This window comes from Schistocerca nitens, chromosome 2 (assembly GCF_023898315.1).
Source record: "Schistocerca nitens isolate TAMUIC-IGC-003100 chromosome 2, iqSchNite1.1, whole genome shotgun sequence".
NCBI classification, from domain to species: Eukaryota; Metazoa; Arthropoda; class Insecta; order Orthoptera; family Acrididae; genus Schistocerca; species Schistocerca nitens.
The window spans coordinates 573,165,686-573,186,424 of record NC_064615.1 but is presented as its reverse complement, the minus strand read 5'-3'; the positions used below and the strand labels follow the sequence as shown (position 1 = coordinate 573,186,424).

At 41.6% G+C, this 20,739-nt stretch overlaps 1 protein-coding gene across 4 annotated transcripts in view; it reads left to right on the top strand.

Moving 5' to 3' along the window:
* The window catches only part of LOC126236615 (uncharacterized), a 206,682-nt gene that overhangs the window by 166,909 nt on the left and 19,034 nt on the right, over nt 1-20,739 (top strand). For all 4 annotated transcript variants that reach the window (XM_049946057.1, XM_049946055.1, XM_049946056.1 and 1 more), the window contains exons 4-5: nt 9,438-9,650; nt 14,024-14,223. In XM_049946057.1, coding sequence (XP_049802014.1) covers nt 9,438-9,650; nt 14,024-14,223 — 413 coding nt within the window. The remainder of the gene's footprint in view (nt 1-9,437; nt 9,651-14,023; nt 14,224-20,739) is intronic.

Here is a 20,739-nt window from a genome sequence, read left to right as displayed (position 1 = left end):
TTGGTTCGATTCCGATTCCGGCGCGAAGCAAAGGGCCTGGAATGGTTGTGAGTGTCCGATCTGAGCTTTTTCTGGCAAACACTTTGAACATGGCCTTTTTTATTACAGAAAAAGCAAATAGCCTGGCGTGACGGGCAATTCTCACGCGAATGTCTAGTAGCACACTGCGGGCATGATTTTAGCACTGCATTTGCTTGCTTGCGCGGCACACGTGGCGGAGAGCTTGGACGTGCGGACGGGCGCGAGGGCTGTTGACTGTTTTGTGCAGCGCGCCCGGCGGGCCGGTTAACCTGACACACGGGTGGCGAAGTTTCAAATGATTTCTGAGCAAAGTCAAGTGTGTCCTGCCAATCCAATATGTCCATCACTTGTTGAAGGGAGGGATTGACTAGTTTCAAAATCTGTTCCTGTATACGAACATCAGAAACGTTCTGTGCAATTGCATCACGTACCATAGTATCTGAATAAGGGAGTCCACATTCACACTCAAAAGTACAATCCCTATTAAGGCCTTGCAAGGTTGCAACCCACTCTCTATTAGTCTGACCTGCCGTACGTTTTGTAAGAAAGAAGGTATACCTTTTTGCAACTACATTGACTGATTCTTTGAAATACGCATCTAATGCAGACAAAATTTCGTCGTAGGACAGAGTTGTTATGTCGCGTCGGGGAAATAATTTCACTATCACACGGTACGTGGCCACTCCGACGCAAGAAAGGAGAAAAGGCTGCCGCTCATTACCTTTAATTCTGTAGGCGGCGAGATGGAATCCAAATTGGCGTGACCACTCCGTCCAGCTTTCCAGTGCCGCATCAAAAGGACGAAAAGGTGGTGCAACTGCGTTTTGTGGCTGCGTGAGCGGTGGAGCGGCGGCCGCCGCATCGTTTTGCATTGCACGTTGACCCTGGACGAGCTGTCCAAGTGCATCCAATAAGGCCTGTGTCTGCTGATTCTGCAAGCGATAAAATTCGGACAGTACATCTGGAGATTGTGGCGAAGCCATGACACCAGTAAATCAGGAATATCAATACGAACGCAAAATTCTCGTCGCCATATGTTGTGAATTGGCAGGAGCCAATCCACGGGGTTTGGAGGAAGCTGAAAGGCACGCGTTAAGCTCACGCAGGCTGGCGTGAGGTCTGGAACAGGACACGGAAATGAGACTAGCAAAAAAGGTACGTAGCTTCTGGAATACTTAACTTTAATCCATAATTGGTGAACATCGTTCTTGATGGTACATGCATCACAAGATAAATAGCAAATGATAATGGCGCCTTGCTAGGTCATAGCAAATGACGTAGCTGAAGGCTAAGCTAACTATCGTCTCGGCTAATGAGAGCGTAATTTGTCAGTGAACCATCGCTAGCAAAGTCGGCTGTACAACTGGGGCGAGTGCTAGGACGTCTCTCTAGACCTGCCGTGTGGCGGCGCTCGGTCTGCAATCACTGACAGTGGCGACACGCGGGTCCGACGTATACTAATGGACCGCGGCTGATTTAAAGGCTACCACCTAGCAAGTGTGGTGTCTGGCGGTGACACCACATCTCCCTCGCTGTATCAACTTTTGTGGCAGCTAGCGTCGTTGCAGGAACCCTCGTCCTTGTCTTTTGACGCATTGTGTTCATTACTGTCTTCATATTATCGCCGCCGCACGCATGTTGTGGCGGCTAGGGTCGAGTTCTATCAGTGCAAGAAACAGCCCCATCAGTCTTACCGGGTGTGGGCTGCTACCCTGCACGGTCTTAGTCGCAAGTGTCATTTTGTCATGGAGCAGTCGCGAGAGTCGTATGCCCACGTTATGGTCCGCGACGTCATTGTTCGTTTGGCCCCTGATAGGGAGGTCCGGCAAGGGGCCCTGCAGTTAGAAGACCCTTCCCTCGAGGAAGTCCTGTCCATTGCTCAATCGTATGCAGTCTCTCACGCTGCCGGTCAACAGCTGGAAGCGTGGTGCGATGTCGTGGCGGTTCAGGGCAGCGCAGCCGCGTCCACTGCGTCCGGGGTGGACGACGTGCAAGCGGTACAATCCGGCCGTTATGGCCGCTCCCGCACGGGGCGTAAACAGAGTTCCGGCCGCCGGCCCCTGCTACCGTCCTGTGCGTCGTGCTATATACATCACGATCGGTTGGAGTGCCCCCAGCGTTGGGCCGTTTGTCGCAAATGTAATGAAAACGGACACATTGCTAAAGTTTGCCGCTCAGCCTCGAAAGAATCGAAGGAAGCAGTTACAGAGGACATGGACGTTGACATTCAGGAAGTTTCATCGGGCCAGGCTCCCGACGCATCGGCCCACAAACTCTTTATTGAGGTGTTGGTCCGGTCGCGCCGATTACACCTGCAGGTAGATACGGGTGCGGCGGTTTCTTTGTTGAATGCACAAACTTACTCCGACCTTGGGTCGCCCCCGTTGGCGCCAGTTTACCGGCATCTACGCGGTTATGGTAAACAGTTCATTCCCCTACTGGGTCAATTCACTACCGACGTGACTTACAAATCAGTCACTCGGCCTATTACTTTTATTGTTGTCAGTGATGCGTGCTCCGCTAACCTTTTTGGCTTGGATGCCTTTCAAGCTTTCGGGTTTTCTATCACTGACACCATACAGTTGGTCTCCGAAGACGTTCCCTATCAATCATTAGAATCTTTGATCTCTGACTTTCCAGATATCTTTGAGGAGGGCCTGGGGTGTGTTTCAGACTTTGAAGCTCACTTAATGTTGAAGGCGTCGGCTCGCCCGCGTTTTCTCCGCGCGAGGCAGATCCCCTTGGCTCTCCGCCCTCAGGTAAAAGCAGAGCTAGACCGGATGACAGCCATCGGCATCGTTCTTCCCATTTCTTCTAGTGAGTGGGCTTCGCCCCCCGTTATTGTCAGGAAACCCTCGGGAAAATTACGTCTTTGTGGCGATTTCAAGGCCACCATTAATTCCCAATTGGTGGCGATTTCAAGGCCACCATTAATTCCCAATTGGTGGTGGACACCTATCCTTTGCCTCGTGCTGATGAATTGTTCTCTGCCGTAGCGGGAGTCCAATATTTATCGAAAATTGATCTTTCAGAGGCTTATCAGATACCTCTTGATGAGGACTCGTTTCAAACGGCTGGCGGTTGTCAACACCCCGTTTGGCCTTTACCAATACCAGCGGTTGGCCTTCGGAATATCCAGTGCCCCGGCAATATTCCAGTGTTATCTTGAGCACATCACGTCGACAATCCCTCATTGTATTAATTACCTGGACGACATAATTGTCACAGGCCGCAGCACGAAGGAACACTTGCACAACCTTCGCACCCTCTTTCTCAAATTCAGGTCCGTGGGCTTGCGTTGCAACCTGCGTAAGTCAAACTTCTTCCAACCATCCATTGAGTATGTGGGCTACACAATCTCTCGGCATGGCGTCCAGCCGCTAGGAAGTTTGGTCCAAGGTATCGTCGACCTTCCGCGGCCCGCTTCGCTGAAGGAGTTACAAGCTTTTTTAGGCAAGATTGCCTATTACCACCGGTTCATTCCCAGGGCTTCCACCATCGCCTGCCCCCTGTACTGCCTTCTCCGCAAGGGTGTTCCTTTTGATTGGTCGCCTGCATGCGAGCGAGTGTTCACCTCGTTGAAAGGCCTCCTCACGTCAGCGCCGTGTTTGGCTACTTTTGACCCCCATAAGCCGTTGGTCCTGGCTACAGATGCTTCGCAGTATGGGGTAGGGACGGTCCTGGCCCATCGCAACTCAGATGGTTCTGAGCAGCCACTGGCGTTTGCGTCTAAAACTCCTAGTCCCGCACAGGCCCATTACTCCCAGGTGGAAAAAGAGGCTTTGGCCAGTGTCTACACTGTTACCAAGTTTCACCCTTTCTTGTATGGCACGAAGTTTCAATTAATCACTGACTATAAGCCATTAATATCATTATTTGGCCCCGCCTCTCTGATTCCGGATAGGGCGGCCCACAGACTACAGCGCTGGGCCTTGTTCCTCTCTAAGTACCATTAAGACATTCATTTTCGCCCTACTGGACAGCATGCCAATGCCGACGCTCTTTCCCGTCTTCCAGTGGGGCCGGAACCTAAGTTCGATCGAGAGGAGATTATGTGTTTTCATTTGGATGTGGCGTCCCGCCAAGCAGTTGATGGCTTCCCGATCACTAGTTCTAGAGTCGCCAGGGAAACGGCAGCTGACCCGTTTCTCCGGCAAGTGGTTCGCCTCATTCAGCAGGGTGGTCATCCCGACCTCCAGGCCGGGCCTCGGACCCTCTTCGTAATTATTTTGTTCTATGAGACCGCCTCTCCGTCTTGGAAGGAGTTCTCCTTCTGGCTACCGATGATACAGCTCCTCGCGTGGTTGTTCCTGCAAGTTTGCGAAGGGAAGTCCTCACGTTATTACATGAGGGGCACTGGGGTGTTTCCCGTACTAAAACCTTGGCTCGCAGACATGTGTACTGGCCCTGTATTGACAGAGAAATTGAGCACTTGGTGGCCGCCTGTTCCCAGTGTGCGAGCCAACAGGCATCTCCCAGGTCACCGTTCTCTTCATGGCCGCCTGCAACCCAGGCATGGGAACGTGTTCACATCGATTTTGCGGGCCCGTTTCTCAATGGCTTTTGGCTCATTGTCATTGATGCTTATTCCCGATTTCCATATGTGGTTCGCTGCTCCTCAACCACTTCAGAGTTTGTAATCCAGGCACTAGCAAAAATCTTTTGTGTGGAAGGTCTGCCAGTCACCCTGGTCAGACAATGGCCCTCAGTTTATATCGCAGACCTTCCAGGATTTTTGTAGGCGCTTTCATCCACAATCGAATGGGGAAGCCGAGCGCATGGTGCGCACGTTTAAGACACAGATGAAAAAGTATGTGCACGAATTTCCTGCGGACGAGGTGTTGACGTTTTTCCTGACGGCATACTGGACCACACCTATGGGAGAACGCAGCCCTGCGGAGCTCCTCCACGGGCGCCAACCTAGGACTCTGCTGCACCTCCTTCGGCCCGGTCCTCGCCAGTCTTTGCAAAACGGAATACCCAGCTTTCCACTGGGTATGTTGGTCTGGGCACGTGGGTTTGGTCGCAATCCGTGTTGGATACCGGTGGTGGTCCTGCGCCGAAATGGCCGCCGGCTCTATACCTTGCAGACGGGGGACCGGGAGGTACGTCGTCTCCATAATCAGCTTCGTCCACGTTTGGGCCCCCACCCTCCGACCCCTCGGGCACCGGCAGTGGATCACAGTGGCTTAACACCCCCCCCCCCCCCCCGAAGGAGGTGGAGTGCAGTAGCCACCAGAAAGATCGCGGGAGGCGCACATCGGCACGGCGCGTCACGGACGGTAGTTGCCGCAAATAGAGTCCCGTCCACCAGAAGGCACGCGAGAATTCGGCCGCGACCTCTGCCAGCGGAACAACAACAGCAACTCAGGCAGCACAGGCCGTGCCCAGTCAGTTCACATCGGGCATGCCTATGAGACAGTTCTCGGTCTACTCTGAAGTGCAACAGAAAATGTGAACCATGTTACTACATTAAGTATTATTCGTTGTCTGTTTTTGACATTTTAAAGTATCATCTCAGCCTTAACTTCTGTTGTGAAAAATGTTGTATGTTTGTAGTTTTGCTGAACTGCTTAACACTGTTGCTGATTTGTACATCTACCTCTTCGTACATATTTGGTAAACCATTGTGAAGTGCATGCCAGAGTGTACTTAGCATGATAGGATTTCCTCTCATTCTAATCATATATGGAACATTGGAAGACTGACTGCTTAAACACCACTGTAGGTGCTGTAATCATTCTAAGTCTGTTTTCATGATTTCTACAAGAGTGATACATGGGGAAGAAGATCTCTACAATCTTCACTTAATATTGATTCTTAAACTTTTATAAGTGGGCTTCCATGTGATCATCTGTGCCACTCTTCAAGAATCTACCAGCTAAGGTTATTCAAATTTTTAATGCTCCCCTTTGGCTCAGACAAATCTGTGGCCACTGGTGCCACCCATCTTTCTATATGTTAAATATTCCCTCTTAGTCCTATTTGGTAGGATCCCACACACTTCAGAAATATTCTTAGATGGGGCACACAAGTGATCTGTTGGCACTGTCGTTTGCAGATTGAGTGCATTTTCCTGCTACCCTGACAATTGAGCCTGTGTGATCATTCCATTGCATATCCATTCAAACTGTCATAACAACATTTTAATATGAATTGACTGATCCAAATTGAGACTCATTGATAGTGTAACTCATAGGAGAATACTTTGCTGTGCTTTGTCAAGTGCATTTAAAGCAAGTTGCCAATCTTTGGAATCTTATCAAGATCTGATATTATTTGTGCGGCTTTCTTCAGACAGTACTTCATTACAGATGACTGCATTATCTGCGATAACTCTGAGGTTACTACTAATATTGTCTGCAAGATCATTGCTACACAGCAAGAACAGTACAGATCCCAGTACTGTTCCCTGGGTCACATCTAATGTTGTTTCTGCTTCTCTTGGTGACTCTTCATCCAAGATAACATGCTGCATTCTCCCTATCAAGAAATTATCAGTCATCTCATAAATTTTGTTTGAGTGACCAAATGATCATACTTCTATTAATAAATGCTTTTCAGAAGTCAAGAAATACTACGCCTGCATTATTAGCTTGATCCTTGGCTTTCAGGATGCCATGTGAGAAACAAGATGTACAATAAAATATTGGACAAGTAAATTTATATCTACATCTACGTGGATTCTCTGCAAATCACATTTAAGTGCCTGCCAGAGGGTTCATCAAACCAACTTCACAATTCTCTATTATTCCAATCTTGTATAGCGCGCGGAAAAAGTGAACACCTATATCTTTCCGTGCCAGCTCCGATTTCCCTTATTTTATTATGGTGATTGTTTCTCCCTGTGTAGGTCAGCATCACCAAAATATTTTCGCATTTGGAGTAGAAAGTTGGTGATTGAACTTTCATGAGAAGATTCTTCCGTAACAAAAAACGCCTTTCTTTTAATGATGTCCATCCCAAATCCTGTATCATTTCAGTGACACTCTCTCCCCTATTCCCGATAATACAAAACGTGCTGCCCTTCTTTGAACTTTTTCGATGTACTCTGTGAGTGCTATCTGGTAAGGATCCCACACCAACAGCAGTATTTTAAAAGAGGACGGACAAGAGTAGTTTAGGCAGTTCCTTTAGTAGATCTGTTACATTTTCTAAGTGTTCTGCCAATAAAATGCAGTCTTTGGTTAGCCTTCCACATGACATTTTCTATGTGTTCCTTCCAGTTTAAGTTGTTCGTAATTATAATTCCTAGGTATTTAGTTGAATTTACAGCCTTTAGATTTGACTGATTTATCATGTAACCAAAGTTTCACTGATTCCTTGTAGCACTCATGTGGATGACCTCACAATTTTCGTTATTTAGGGTCAATTGCCAATTTTCGCACCATACAGATATTTTGCAATTTGTTTTGATCTGCTGATGACTTTACTAGTCTATAAGTGACAGTGTCGTCTGCAAACAACCTAAGATGGCTGCTCAGATTGTCTCCCAAATCGTTTATATATATATAAGGAATAGCAAAGGGCCTATACCACTATCTTGGGGAGTGTGTGATGGAATGAGTAACCTAATGTGAACTGATTTACTACCCTTAATTTTAGTTTCTCTGTCATCCGTGAGTGTCTGTGCACTAAACTTTGGTACCGAAAACTTTAGTGTGAAAATGTTCCTGTAATTAAATATAAGGTATGGTTATAAAATAGCTGTCTGTTGCTGTAAAACATTTTATTTCAAAAACATACATATTTAGTCACTGTCACCCTCAATAAGTTTCCCTTGTGTATCGCTACAAAACTCCACGCATATTTTCCATTGATGGAAATTGTGCTTGAAGTCTTCCTCTGTGAGCTTCTCTTGATGGCATGTGCCACTTTTTCTTTCACCACTTCAATAGACTCCAGTCTTGTCCCTTTAAATGCAGATTTGACCTTGGGGAACAGAAATAAGTCATTTGGTGCTAGGTCAGGCAATAAGGTGGATGGTTTAACACTGGGATGATGTACTTCTTTAGGAACCTCTTAACAGACAATGCAATATGAACTCGAGCATTGTCTTGATGCAGAACCCCTGACTTGTTCTTCCACAGTTTGGTTCACTTTTTCTTATTTTCTCATGGAGCTGAGCAAGAACCTCAAGGTAGTAATGTTGGTTAATGATTTGACCTTCAATAACCCAGTGAAGATATCCTATTCCATGAATATAGGAAAAAGAATCTTCATCACTTTGACTCTTGATTAACTCATTTAAGCATTTTTCAATCTCAGTTAAGTTGGGCCCTTTCTGTGCATGGATTGGCTCTTGGTTTCTGGATCATAAGTAAAAAACCTAGATTCATCACATTTTATCGCCCTTTTCAAGTAGTTAGAATCATAATCAATGGTATTCAAAGTGCCGGTCCAGACATTTTCACAGTCTTCTTTTTGTTCAGTCATGACAATTTTTGGCACCAGTTTTGTACACACTTTTCTCACATTAAATTGGCTATGTAAAATTTGCCGTATGTATTCTTTATCAGTTCCTACAGCTTCACCAATTGGTTGAATAGTCATCCGACAGTCAGATCAAATCAGATTACACAATTTTTCAATATTTGCATCAGCTTTTTATGCTGAAGCTTGTCAGGGGAATGACTCATCTTCAACATCTTGTTGACCATCTTGGAAATGCTTGAACTGCTCAGAAAATCATGTACAAGATAAACAGTCTTCACCATACACTTCTTTTAGTAAAAGGTAGATTGCAGTAGCACTTTTTCAAAGTTTCATGTGAAACTGTATGACAATTCATTGCTCTATTATTACACTTGTCATTCTTCTGACAGAACAGAATAACAGCTCTTACGCAAGCAGAGGCCATACACACGTGATTTGTCTACAGACACCAGAGATGCTGTATTTGACTGAGAAGGCTTCAGGCTTTATGGTTATTTGTCATTCATCTTTGGTACATGTGTACCTAATCTGTGACAGCATCAGTCCCATTATTTTATAGCTACATCTCATATGTAAAACAGGATTTCATTTATAACATCTGTCTGAGAAAGTCCTACTCTTCTCCCTGAATTTTTTTGTGTAGCTGTATGATTAGAGTTGTCATACCCTTTAGGCTCCAAAAACCGGAATTATGTTATTAGTATTTAAAATGTGGCAACAATGAGTTGTAATGGTGACTGGTTTTCACTATGTAGACTTGCATGCAGGTGATTCTACCAGTATACAATTGTTGCATTTGTTTATTAGTGTTCCATAAACATTAATGTTTAGAATTTGCTTCAAAATCTGTTGGGTGCTATCTGCTGTCAAAAGTGTAGCAATTTTTATAGATATTTCTTTTCTCTTTTTCTCCCTCTCTTAATTTCTCTAAACATGCAATCTTATAATAGTAGTGAATGCTAGCTATTTATTCATTTTAGGTTTGGCTGCGTCGTGGATGTGTTGCTTTGAGAAGACTGATGCTACACATGTGCAGACTGGGTGATGCAGGGCGTCTGCTTCAAATGACTGCCAAGGCTTTTCCAAGTATACAAGAACTCAGCTTACAAGAATGCATGCCACTCAGCATGCCTGACTACTGTTTACTTGCTGGCTTTACTGAACTACAGGCCCTCAACTTGTCACGTTGTAAGGTTGGTTGTAAAACATTTATTTTTTTTATATTTTATGTATGAATCAGCCAGTAGCCTTTTTTTTTACACACATAACTTGAACCACATGCATTGAAAAATTATTACTATATGTGTTAGAAGTCCACTGTTCCATGTAATCTAACTATATAAATACGTACATTGTTTATGTTTTGGCTTCTACAGAATGTAATGCAGTGAAGAATTGTCAGTAGAAGAGATATTGATTTACTTGAAGAATCTAGCTTTTAGTGAAGCAAAATGGTAATGGTAGTGTAAAATTCACTGTCTGTTTTGCTGGGATAGCATCTACAGTATGTTCTGTCCTTGACCAAGTTCGACTAAAAATGGGAACAAGCACAGAAATGTTATGATAACTCATTACTGCTAATACTTATTTGAGTGACAAAAACCGGGGAAAATACTCCTATACCTCAGAAACATCAATACATTATCATCTCTCAGGCCCCTTGGTGAAGTCAGTATAATAAATAATCAAGTTAAAATACTTAATAACAAATAAAACTTTTCCATTTCAGTTTTCAGTTCATTTTCTTGTACTTGTTTTTACATGATTCCTAAAAATCAATGTTCAGTCAACATTCCTTGTGGCTATGGCATCACAGTAGCTTTATGAATAAAGCTTGGCAGTCTCCATGAGCAATATATCACCAATAAGAAAAATGTGAGCAGCTTAAAAGGATTTTGTGTGCTGTTTTTTAAGAAATAAGAAAGTGAGTCACTTTTTACAACATTATGTCTACGGATCGGAGCGTGGAATGTCAGATCCCTTAATCGGGTAGGTAGGTTAGAAAATTTAAAAAGGGAAATGGATAGGTTGAAGTTAGATATAGTGGGAATTAGTGAAGTTCGGTGGCAGGAGGAACAAGACTTCTGGTCAGGTGACTACAGGGTTATAAATACAAAATCAAATAGGGGTAATGCAGGAGTAGGTTTAATAATGAATAAAAAATAGGAGTGCGGGTTAGCTACTACAAACAGCATAGTGAACGCATTATTGTGGCCAAGATAGACACAAAGCCCATGCCTACTACAGTAGTACAAGTTTATATGCCAACTAGGTCTGCAGATGATGAAGAAATTGATGAAATGTATGATGAGATAAAAGAAATTATTCAGGTAGTGAAGGGAGACGAAAATTTAATAGTCATGGGTGACTGGAATTCGTCAGTAGGAAAAGGGAGAGAAGGAAACATAGTAGGTGAATATGGATTGGGGGGAAGAAATGAAAGAGGAAGCCGCCTTGTAGAATTTTGCACAGAGCATAACTTAATCATAGCTAACACTTGGTTCAAGAATCATAAAAGAAGGTTGTATACCTGGAAGAATCCTGGAGATACTAAAAGGTATCAGATAGATTATATAATGGTAAGACAGAGATTTAGGAACCAGGTTTTAAATTGTAAGACATTTCCAGGGGCAGATGTGGATTCACAGGGATGGCTAGAGGACAAATGTAAGGATGTAGAGGCTTGTCTCACTAGGGGTAAGATAGATACTGCCTACAGGAAAATTAAAGAGACCTTTGGAGATAAGAGAACCACTTGTACGAATATCAAGAGCTCAGATGGAAACAGAGTTCTAAGCAAAGAAGGGAAAGCAGAAAGGTGGAAGGAGTATATAGAAGGTCTATACAAGGGCGATGTACTTGAGGACAATATTATGGAAATGGAAGGGGATGTAGATGAAGATGAAATGGGAGATACGATACTGCGTGAAGAGTTTGACAGAGCACTGAAAGACCTGAGTTGAAACAAGGCCCCCGGGAGTAGACAACATTCCATTGGAACTACTGACTGCCTTGGGAGAGCCAGTCCTGACAAAACTCTACCATCTGGTGAGCAAGATGTATGAAACAGGCGAAATACCCTCAGACTTCAAGAAGAATATAATAATCCCAATCCCAAAGAAAGCAGGTGTTGACAGATGTGAAAATTACCGAACTATCAGTTTAATAAGTCACAGCTGCAAAATACTAACATGAATTCTTTACAGTCGAATGGAAAAACTAGCAGAAGCCAACCTCGGGGAAGATGTGTTTGGATTCCGTAGAAACACTGGAACACGTTAGGCAATACTGACTTTACGACTAATCTTAGAAGAAAGATTAAGGAAAGGCAAACCTACGTTTCTAGCATTTGTAGACTTAGAGAAAGCTTTTGACAACATTAACTGGAATACTCCCTTTCGAATTCTGAAGGTGGCAGGGGTAAAATACAAGGAGCGAAAGGCTATTTACAATTTGTACAGAAACCAGATGGCAGTTACAAGAGTCGAGGGGCAAGAAAGGGAAGCAGTGGTTGGGAAAGGAGTGAGACAGGGTTGTACCCTCTCCCCGATGTTATTCAATCTGTATATTGAGCAAGCAGTAAAGGAAACAAAAGAAAAATTCGGAATAGGTATTAAAATCCACGGAGAAGAAATAAAAACCTTGAGGTTCGCCGATGACATTGTAATTCTGTCAGAGACAGCAAAGGACTTGGAAGAGCAGTTGAACGGAATGGACAGTGTCTTGAAAGGAGGATATAAGATGAACATCAACAAAAGCAAAACGAGGATAATGGAATGTAGTCGAATTAAGTCGGTTGATGCTGAGGGAATTAGATTAGGAAATGAGACACTTAAAGTAGTAAAGGAGTTTTGCTATTTAGGGAGTAAAATAACTGATGATGGTCGAAGTAGAGAGGATATAAAATGTAGACTGGCAATGGCAAGGAAAGCGTTTCTGAAGAAGAGAACTTTGTTAACATAGAGTATAGATTTAAGTGTCAGGAAGTCATTTCTGAAAGTATTTGTATGGAGTGTAGCCATGTATGGAAGTGAAACATGGACGATAAATAGTTTGGACAAGAAGAGAATAGAAGCTTTCGAAATGTGGTGCTACAGAAGAATGCTGAAGATTAGATGGGTAGATCACATAACTAATGAGAAAGTATTGAATAGGATTGGGGAGGAGAGAAGTTTGTGGCACAACTTGACCAGAAGACGGGATCGGTTGGTAGGACATGTTCTGAGGCATCAAGGGATCACAAATTTAGCATTGGAGGGCAGCGTGGAGGGTAAAAATCGTAGAGGGAGACCAAGAGATGAATACACTAAGCAGATTCAGAAGGATGTAGGTTGCAGTTGGTACGGGGAGATGAAGAAGCTTGCACAGGATAGAGTAGCATGGAGAGCTGCATCAAACCAGTCTCAGGACTGAAGACCACAACAACAACAACAACAACATGTCCCAAAAAGAATTTAGTATCTTGAGATGGGTGTAGGGTCTCCAATATCGTCAGTATTTTAAGACTAAGAACTTGCCTAGATCTGTTTTTGGTAATTATAAGAGCAACATGTATAAAAAGACATATAATTTATGTGTTGTTAATTGAAAAGTGAATCACTATAAACACAAGTCCACAGCTCGTGGTCTAGAGGTTAGTGTTGCTGTCTCTGGGTGACGGGGTCTCAGATTCAATTCCTGGCTGGGTCGGGGATTTTCCCCGCACGGGGACTGGGTATTTATGTTGTCCTCATCATTTCATCATCATCATTCGGGAAAATGGTGAGACTGGACAGTGTAAAGATTGACAATTTGTTCAGGTCCTGATAATTGTGTCATTGGGCATACCACAAACCAAACATTGTGATCATACAAGCTCAACATAAATTGTAATTAATGTAATCAGCATGAACAGAATCATCAGTTTTTATTTAGAAGTTAGAATTTTCTGCAATATTTGGTGGGTGTGTAGTTTGCCTCAAATTTGATCAGGTTATGCAAAGGAATTATGAGAAAATTGGAAAACAATTTTATTTTGAAGTAGTAGATGTATCTCATAACATTACATTTGGAATAACCAAGCAGGGAAACTGCAACATCTGAGGAATATGAGGCAAGTATTTTAAAAGAAATTATATTATTCTGTGTGAATAGGGCACAAAGAGAGATTTTCTTTGCCCAACTTTTCACTCTGTAAATGAGATCATACATACAATACAATGCATAATGGAGGAATTGTAATTCGTCTTTATTTTATATGTCCTCAGTAAAGTAAAATGACATAGAAAGCTGTTTTATATACACTTCCTTCTTTCCATAGTTTCTCCTCAGGTACACAAAATCGTTAATAATACACAAAGTAGGATAAACCAGAATAAAGTACTGTTTGTCTGAGGATTACGGTCTGTCAAGGCTTATTTGTTACTGCCACTTATGGGTCATGGGAAACAGAACTATTTACTGAAAACAAATAATGATAACTTTTTGCTGTCTTTCATCCTTCAGGAAGTACGAAAACTTTAACATATTTTATACAAATTATTTTAAAAGTATATGTTAGTTATAGCCAAATTATTAATTGTCACAGGGCATGGGTGAAGAGGCTATATGTACAATAGCCAGCAGATGTACGCAGTTAAGGGAGCTCCGACTTGACTGGACAAATTGCTTAAGGGATAATGACGTCAAATTTATTGTACAAAAACTTGGCCACCAGTTACAAGTGCTTACTCTAGGTGGCAGACTGCTGACAAATGAAGGCTACAAAGTTATTGCAGATTGCAAAAGGTTTGTTGATGTTGATTTGTATGGGATCTGATTGCAGATAAGAGTGGAAATAATATGCAAAATGACAGTGAAATGTCACAATTAGAAATATATACAGCAGATTCTTTATAAAGCATTTATTACATGTTCAGAAGTTCTTAGAGATTGTTTCTTAAATTCATCACATGAAGAAATGGTCCTGTGCCATTTTTAATGCATGATGAAAAAATATCCCTGTGTTGATTATTTTCTTTATATTTGTCCATAAGTACAGTTTGGAAAGATAGAAATAGAGCCTCACACAGAAAGGGTTTTATCGTGAGCATGTGTTGTGACATTTGGTTGACCTGCTGCTTGCCAGTGAAACTTCCTTTTCATTGTAGAGTATGTGTGGTGTTGACAAGACAGAGATTTTAGGCTTAATACTACTATTACACACAATTTGTTTAACAGAAAAGGGATTATGCATTTTATTTCCCTTTTTGATTCTGAATTGTCCTCTTTAGTAAACCTGTTTTTCCAAAGAACAATTGGAAGACAGCTCATTATACAAGAAGTTTGAACACCAGATAGGCAATTGAAGTAGTAGTGATGGTTGTTACTCATATATAAACTTTCTGTGCTGGAGTCAAATCACAGCATCAAAGGAAGGGCAGAAATGTACATACATGGAGAGAGAGAGAGAGAGAGAGAGAGAGAGAGAGAGAGAGAGAGAGAGAGATAAACAGGCAGAGAGAGTATGTGTGTGCTTTTGTACCAGAAGAATTTATACTAGTTTAATGAAAAAATAAGACATTGCCTATTTTTTTCATATAGTTTGCATCCAGTTACCGCAGGTTTTGTTGGTGTGCTATAATATTTGTTATTGACACATTTTGACATTGGTAACAATAGTGAATGCTTGCTTTATTATTAGCTGTCAAAAAGGCTACATACACTTGACATTTTTTTACTTGTAGAAAAAAATGGAATACAGAATTTGCACTTAAGTTCACTTTAAAAGTGTTATGAATTACAGCACCACATTGATAATTTTTATGATACTTTTGGTGAATCAGCTGTGAGTAAAGTATGAATTTTTAAGTGATAAGAGCAGTTCCACAAGGGCTGTTCAGATATTGAATGTATTGCTCTGGATATTTGAGCATGCCAACAACTAATAACCACATAAAAGAGTGAAGAAAATTGTTATTGCTGAATCATAATCAGAGATGTTTCTGATGATGCTGGCATGTCATTAATCTCAAGCTAAACTTTTTCAACATCACAATATCTCACTTGAAGTTAGTTAGTTGCATGTTCCACTGATCAATCGCATGGTATGATTTTCCAAAAAGTTTGAGCTACAGAATTTACTTTGCACACCCATCGCTATTTCTAGCAAACTGTACGTAGTACATGTAGTATTCTTATTACTATTGTAACTAAATGCTCTGCCTAAGCATTTTATGGAAAGTCATTGCCACTGCCCTTTACAGGAGGTGAATTTGATGTGTGAACTAACAAAAAAAGTGTGATATGTGCACACTGATCTGATGAAACAAATAAATGCATTACGGTAATCATTTTCTGACTTGTTGGTATTTAAAATAATCTATCAAATTATACAGCACAATATAAATTCTTAATTTGGTATTTAAACTCCAGTTGCTCCTGTGTTTTTCTGTACTTGTGCCACTTTCATATCTGGTAATGATTCGTGTATGAATAAAAACTCTGTTATGTATCATGTTAAAATGGACTGCATCAGTAACTGGCTGAAAAAAATCAATGTGCATGATATAGGAATATGAAAACTGCTCTTACCATGTTGTGACTGTCTTAACAATTAATGATTGTTTTTTTTTAATGTAAATCCAACATAGAGTGCTTAGCATGACATATAAATCTATCTACAAGAATTATGAGTTTTAAACAGTAGTTACACATTGTCACTGAAATATTTACTTTTATCTTTTATGTCACTTAAATTGTTTCATGAGACATTATATTTGCATCCAAGATTAAGTGATTTGGAGCAGCATGTAGCTAGTTGGCACTTAATGTTAGTCAAATAACCAAAAAAAAAAAAAATTCTAATACACAAACATTAGTGGAACAAACTGCAGTTTGTTTGCTTTTCAGCTTTAAACACATAATTAAGTTCAACAAAATCATTTTATGTGTAGATGTGGAAGCCTTCCACAAACAAACAATTTTGGATTCAACTTTGTGTAGGATAGTCATCTAACCTGGCACAATTTCCAACGAAATGGCCTGTGGTCTACACTTGCTACAGATACACATTGCTTTAGCCTACAGTTTCTATCAGGAGTATTATGTTCCACGTGCAACCTGACAGTATGTATCTAGGAGTCTCTGTATTCAGTAGATCCATTTGCTTAAAGTCTTGGTGCTGAAAGTTGACTGCTAATGGAAAAAGACATCTCAAAAGATTAAGTCATTTTGCTGGCTGGTCAAGAAAATTGTGGTATTATAAAATGTTGACAGTATGCCTGTCCTATTCAATTTATGTCAAAACACATGGAAGTAGAAAGTTGCAAAGTGCTGAGAGCCAGATAGTTTGGAGAACTTTATAGTGCCAGTCTCTCTCATTGTAGTGTTCAGCAGCACTTCAGTTTATTGCTATCAGCATTGTACAGTAAAATAGTATTCTGTCACACTATACACCAGCGCTAATGGTGCATCACGTAGGTCCTGTGCATTGCTTCCCATATCTCGTCTATGGGCCTTTTAAAGATGTCCACCCTCATCTTTACTTTTCCTATATGACTAATTGATAGTTGGCAATATGCCAGTGTCTGCATCAGGTCATGCCTGAATATTTTGAGCATTATATGTATCTGACTCTCCAATACAGGTTGGACTAGTTATAGTATTGATAAAATGATGTGAAAAATGGAAACAAGAGGCTTCTATGTTTGAAAGATCTGATCAAAGGAATGATGTGATTTGGGCAAGCCGTACTGCTAGTTTGCTTTTTTTTTTTAGTTTACTTCTCTGAAAAGTTATGGCCATATTGCCAGTAAACTGAAATTTTATGTACTTCATGTGACTGTGTTCAACAGATGGACAGTTTTACTGTTTTGTTGGTATCAACACTACTGGACTGCACAGAAAAAGAGTATTCCATCACATTGTACACCAGCCCTATTGGTGCATGGTTGTGGTTGTCTGTTTGTCGTATGATTTTTTTTTTTTTCTTTCTGGGAACTGTGAAGTTGCATGAAGACATGGTAAAAAGGCAAACAGTTATTTCTCTGCAAATCGGTCATTGTGTTTTTAACAGTGTTAAAAAGAGATTCTTCCCCCATGAACCATGGACCTTGCCGTTGGTGGGGAGGCTTGCGTGCCTCAGCGATACAGATGGTCGTACCGTAGGTGCAACCACAACGGAGGGGTATCTGTTGAGAGGCCAGACAAACATGTGGTTCCTGAAGAGGGGCAGCAGCCTTTCCAGTAGTTGCAGGGGCAACAGTCTGGATGATTGACTGATCTGGCCTTGTAACAATAACCAAAACGGCCTTGCTGTTCTGGTACTGCGAACGGCTGAAAGCAAGGGGAAACTACAGCCGTAATTTTTCCCGAGGACATGCAGCTTTACTGTATGATTAAATTATGACGACGTCCTCTTGGGTAAAATATTCCGGAGGTAAAATAGTCCCCCATTGGGATCTCCGGGCGGGGACTACTCAAGAGGACGTCGTTATCAGGAGAAAGAAAACTGGCATTCTACGGATCGGAGCGTGGAATGTCAGATCCCTTAATCGGGCAGGTAGGTTAGAAAATTTAAAAAGGGAAATGGATAGGTTAAAGTTAGATATAGTGGGAATTAGTGAAGTTCGGTGGCAGGAGGAACAAGACTTTTGGTGAGGCGATTACAGGGTTATAAATCCAAAATCAAATAGGGGTCATGCGGGAGTAGGTTTAATAATGAATAAAAAAATAGGAGTGCGGGTTAGCTACTACAAACAGCATAGTGAACACATTATTGTGGCCAAGATAGACACAAAGCCCATGCCTACTACAGTAGTACAAGTTTATATGCCAACTAGGTCTGCAGATGATGAAGAAATTGATGAAATGTATGATGAGATAAAAGAAATTATTCAGGTAGTGAAGGGAGACGAAAATTTAATAGTCATGGGTGACTGGAATTCGTCAGTAGGAAAAGGGAGAGAAGGAAACATAGTAGGTGAATATGGATTGGGGGGAAGAAATGAAAGAGGAAGCCGCCTTGTAGAATTTTGCACAGAGCATAACTTAATCATAGCTAACACTTGGTTCAAGAATCATAAAAGAAGGTTGTATACCTGGAAGAATCCTGGCGATACTAAAAGGTATCAGATAGATTATATAATGGTAAGACAGAGATTTAGGAACCAGGTTTTAAATTGTAAGACATTTCCAGGGGCAGATGTGGATTCTGACCACAATCTATTGGTTATGAACTGCAGATTGAAACTGAAGAAACTGCAAAAAGGTGGGAATTTAAGGAGATGGGACCTGGATAAACTGAAAGAACCAGAGGTTGTAGAGAGTTTCAGGGAGAGCATAAGGGAACAATTGACAGGAATGGGGGAAAGAAATACAGTAGAAGAATGGGTAGCTCTGAGGGATGAAGTAGTGAAGGCAGCAGAGGATCAAGTAGGTAAAAAGACGAGGGCTAATAGAAATCCTTGGGTAACGAATAAATATTGAATTTAATTGATGAAAGGAGAAAATATAAAAATGTAGTAAATGAAGCACGCAAAAAGGAATACAGACGTCTCAAAAATGAGATCGACAGGAAGTGCAAAATGGCTAAGCAGGGATGGCTAGAGGACAAATGTAAGGATGTAGAGGCTTATCTCACTAGGGGTAAGATAGATACTGCCTACAGGAAAATTAAAGAGACCTTTGGAGAGAAGAGAACCACTTGTATGAATATCAAGAGCTCAGATGGCAACCCAGTTCTAAGCAAAGAAGGGAAGGCAGAAAGGTGGAAGGAGTATATAGAGGGTTTATACAAGGGCGATGTACTTGAGGACAATATTATGGAAATGGAAGGGGATGTAGATGAAGATGAAATGGGAGATACGATACTGCGTGAAGAGTTTGACAGAGCACTGAAAGACCTGAGTTGAAACAAGGCCCCCGGGAGTAGACAACATTCCATTGGAACTACTGACTGCCTTGGGAGAGCCAGTCCTGACAAAACTCTACCATCTGGTGAGCAAGATGTATGAGACAGGCGAAATACCCACAGACTTCAAGAAGAATATAATAATTCCAATCCCAAAGAAAGCAGGTGTTGACAGATGTGAAAATTACCGAACTATCAGTTTAATAAGTCACAGCTGCAAAATACTAACGCGAATTCTTTACAGACGAATGGAAAAACTGGTAGAAGCTGACCTCGGGGAAGATCAGTTTGGATTCCGTAGAAATATTGGAACACGTGAGGCAATACTAACCTTACGACTTATCTTAGAAGAAAGATTAAGAAAAGGCAAACCTACGTTTCTAGCATTTGTAGACTTAGAGAAAGCTTTTGACAACATTAACTGGAATACTCCCTTTCGAATTCTGAAGGTGGCAGGGGTAAAATACAAGGAGCGAAAGGCTATTTACAATTTGTACAGAAACCAGATGGCAGTTACAAGAGTCGAGGGGCAAGAAAGGGAAGCAGTGGTTGGGAAAGGAGTGAGACAGGGTTGTAGCCTCTCCCCGATGTTATTCAATCTGTATATTGAGCAAGCAGTAAAGGAAACAAAAGAAAAATTCAAAGTAGGTATTAAAATTCATGGAGAAGAAGTAAAAACTTTGAGGTTCGCCGATGACATTGTAATTCTGTCAGAGACAGCAAAGGACTTGGAAGAGCAGTTGAACGGAATGGATAGTGTCTTGAAAGGAGGATATAAGATGAACATCAACAAAAGCAAAATGAGGATAATGGAATGTAGTCGAATTAAGTCGGTTGATGCTGAGGGAATTAGATTAGGAAATGAGACACTTAAAGTAGTAAAGGAGTTTTGCTATTTAGGGAGTAAAATAACTGATGATGGTCGAAGTAGAGAGGATATAAAATGTAGACTGGCAATGGCAAGGAAAGCGTTTCTGAAGAAGAGAACTTTGTTAACATAGAGTATAGATTTAAGTGTCAGGAAGTCATTTCTGAAAGTATTTGTATGGAGTGTAGCCATGTATGGAAGTGAAACATGGACGATAAATAGTTTGGACAAGAAGAGAATAGAAGCTTTCGAAATGTGGTGCTACAGAAGAATGCTGAAGATTAGATGGGTAGATCACATAACTAATGATGAAGTACTGAATAGAATTGGGGGGAAGAGGAACTTGTGGCACAACTTGACTAGAAGAAGGGATCGGTTGGTAGGACATGTTTTGAGGCATCAAGGGATCACAAATTTAGCATTGGAGGGCAGCGTGGAGGGTAAAAATCGTAGAGGGAGACCAAGAGATCAATACACAAGGCAGATTCAGAAGGATGTAGGTTGCAGTAGGTACTGGGAGATGAAGAAGCTTGCACAGGATAGA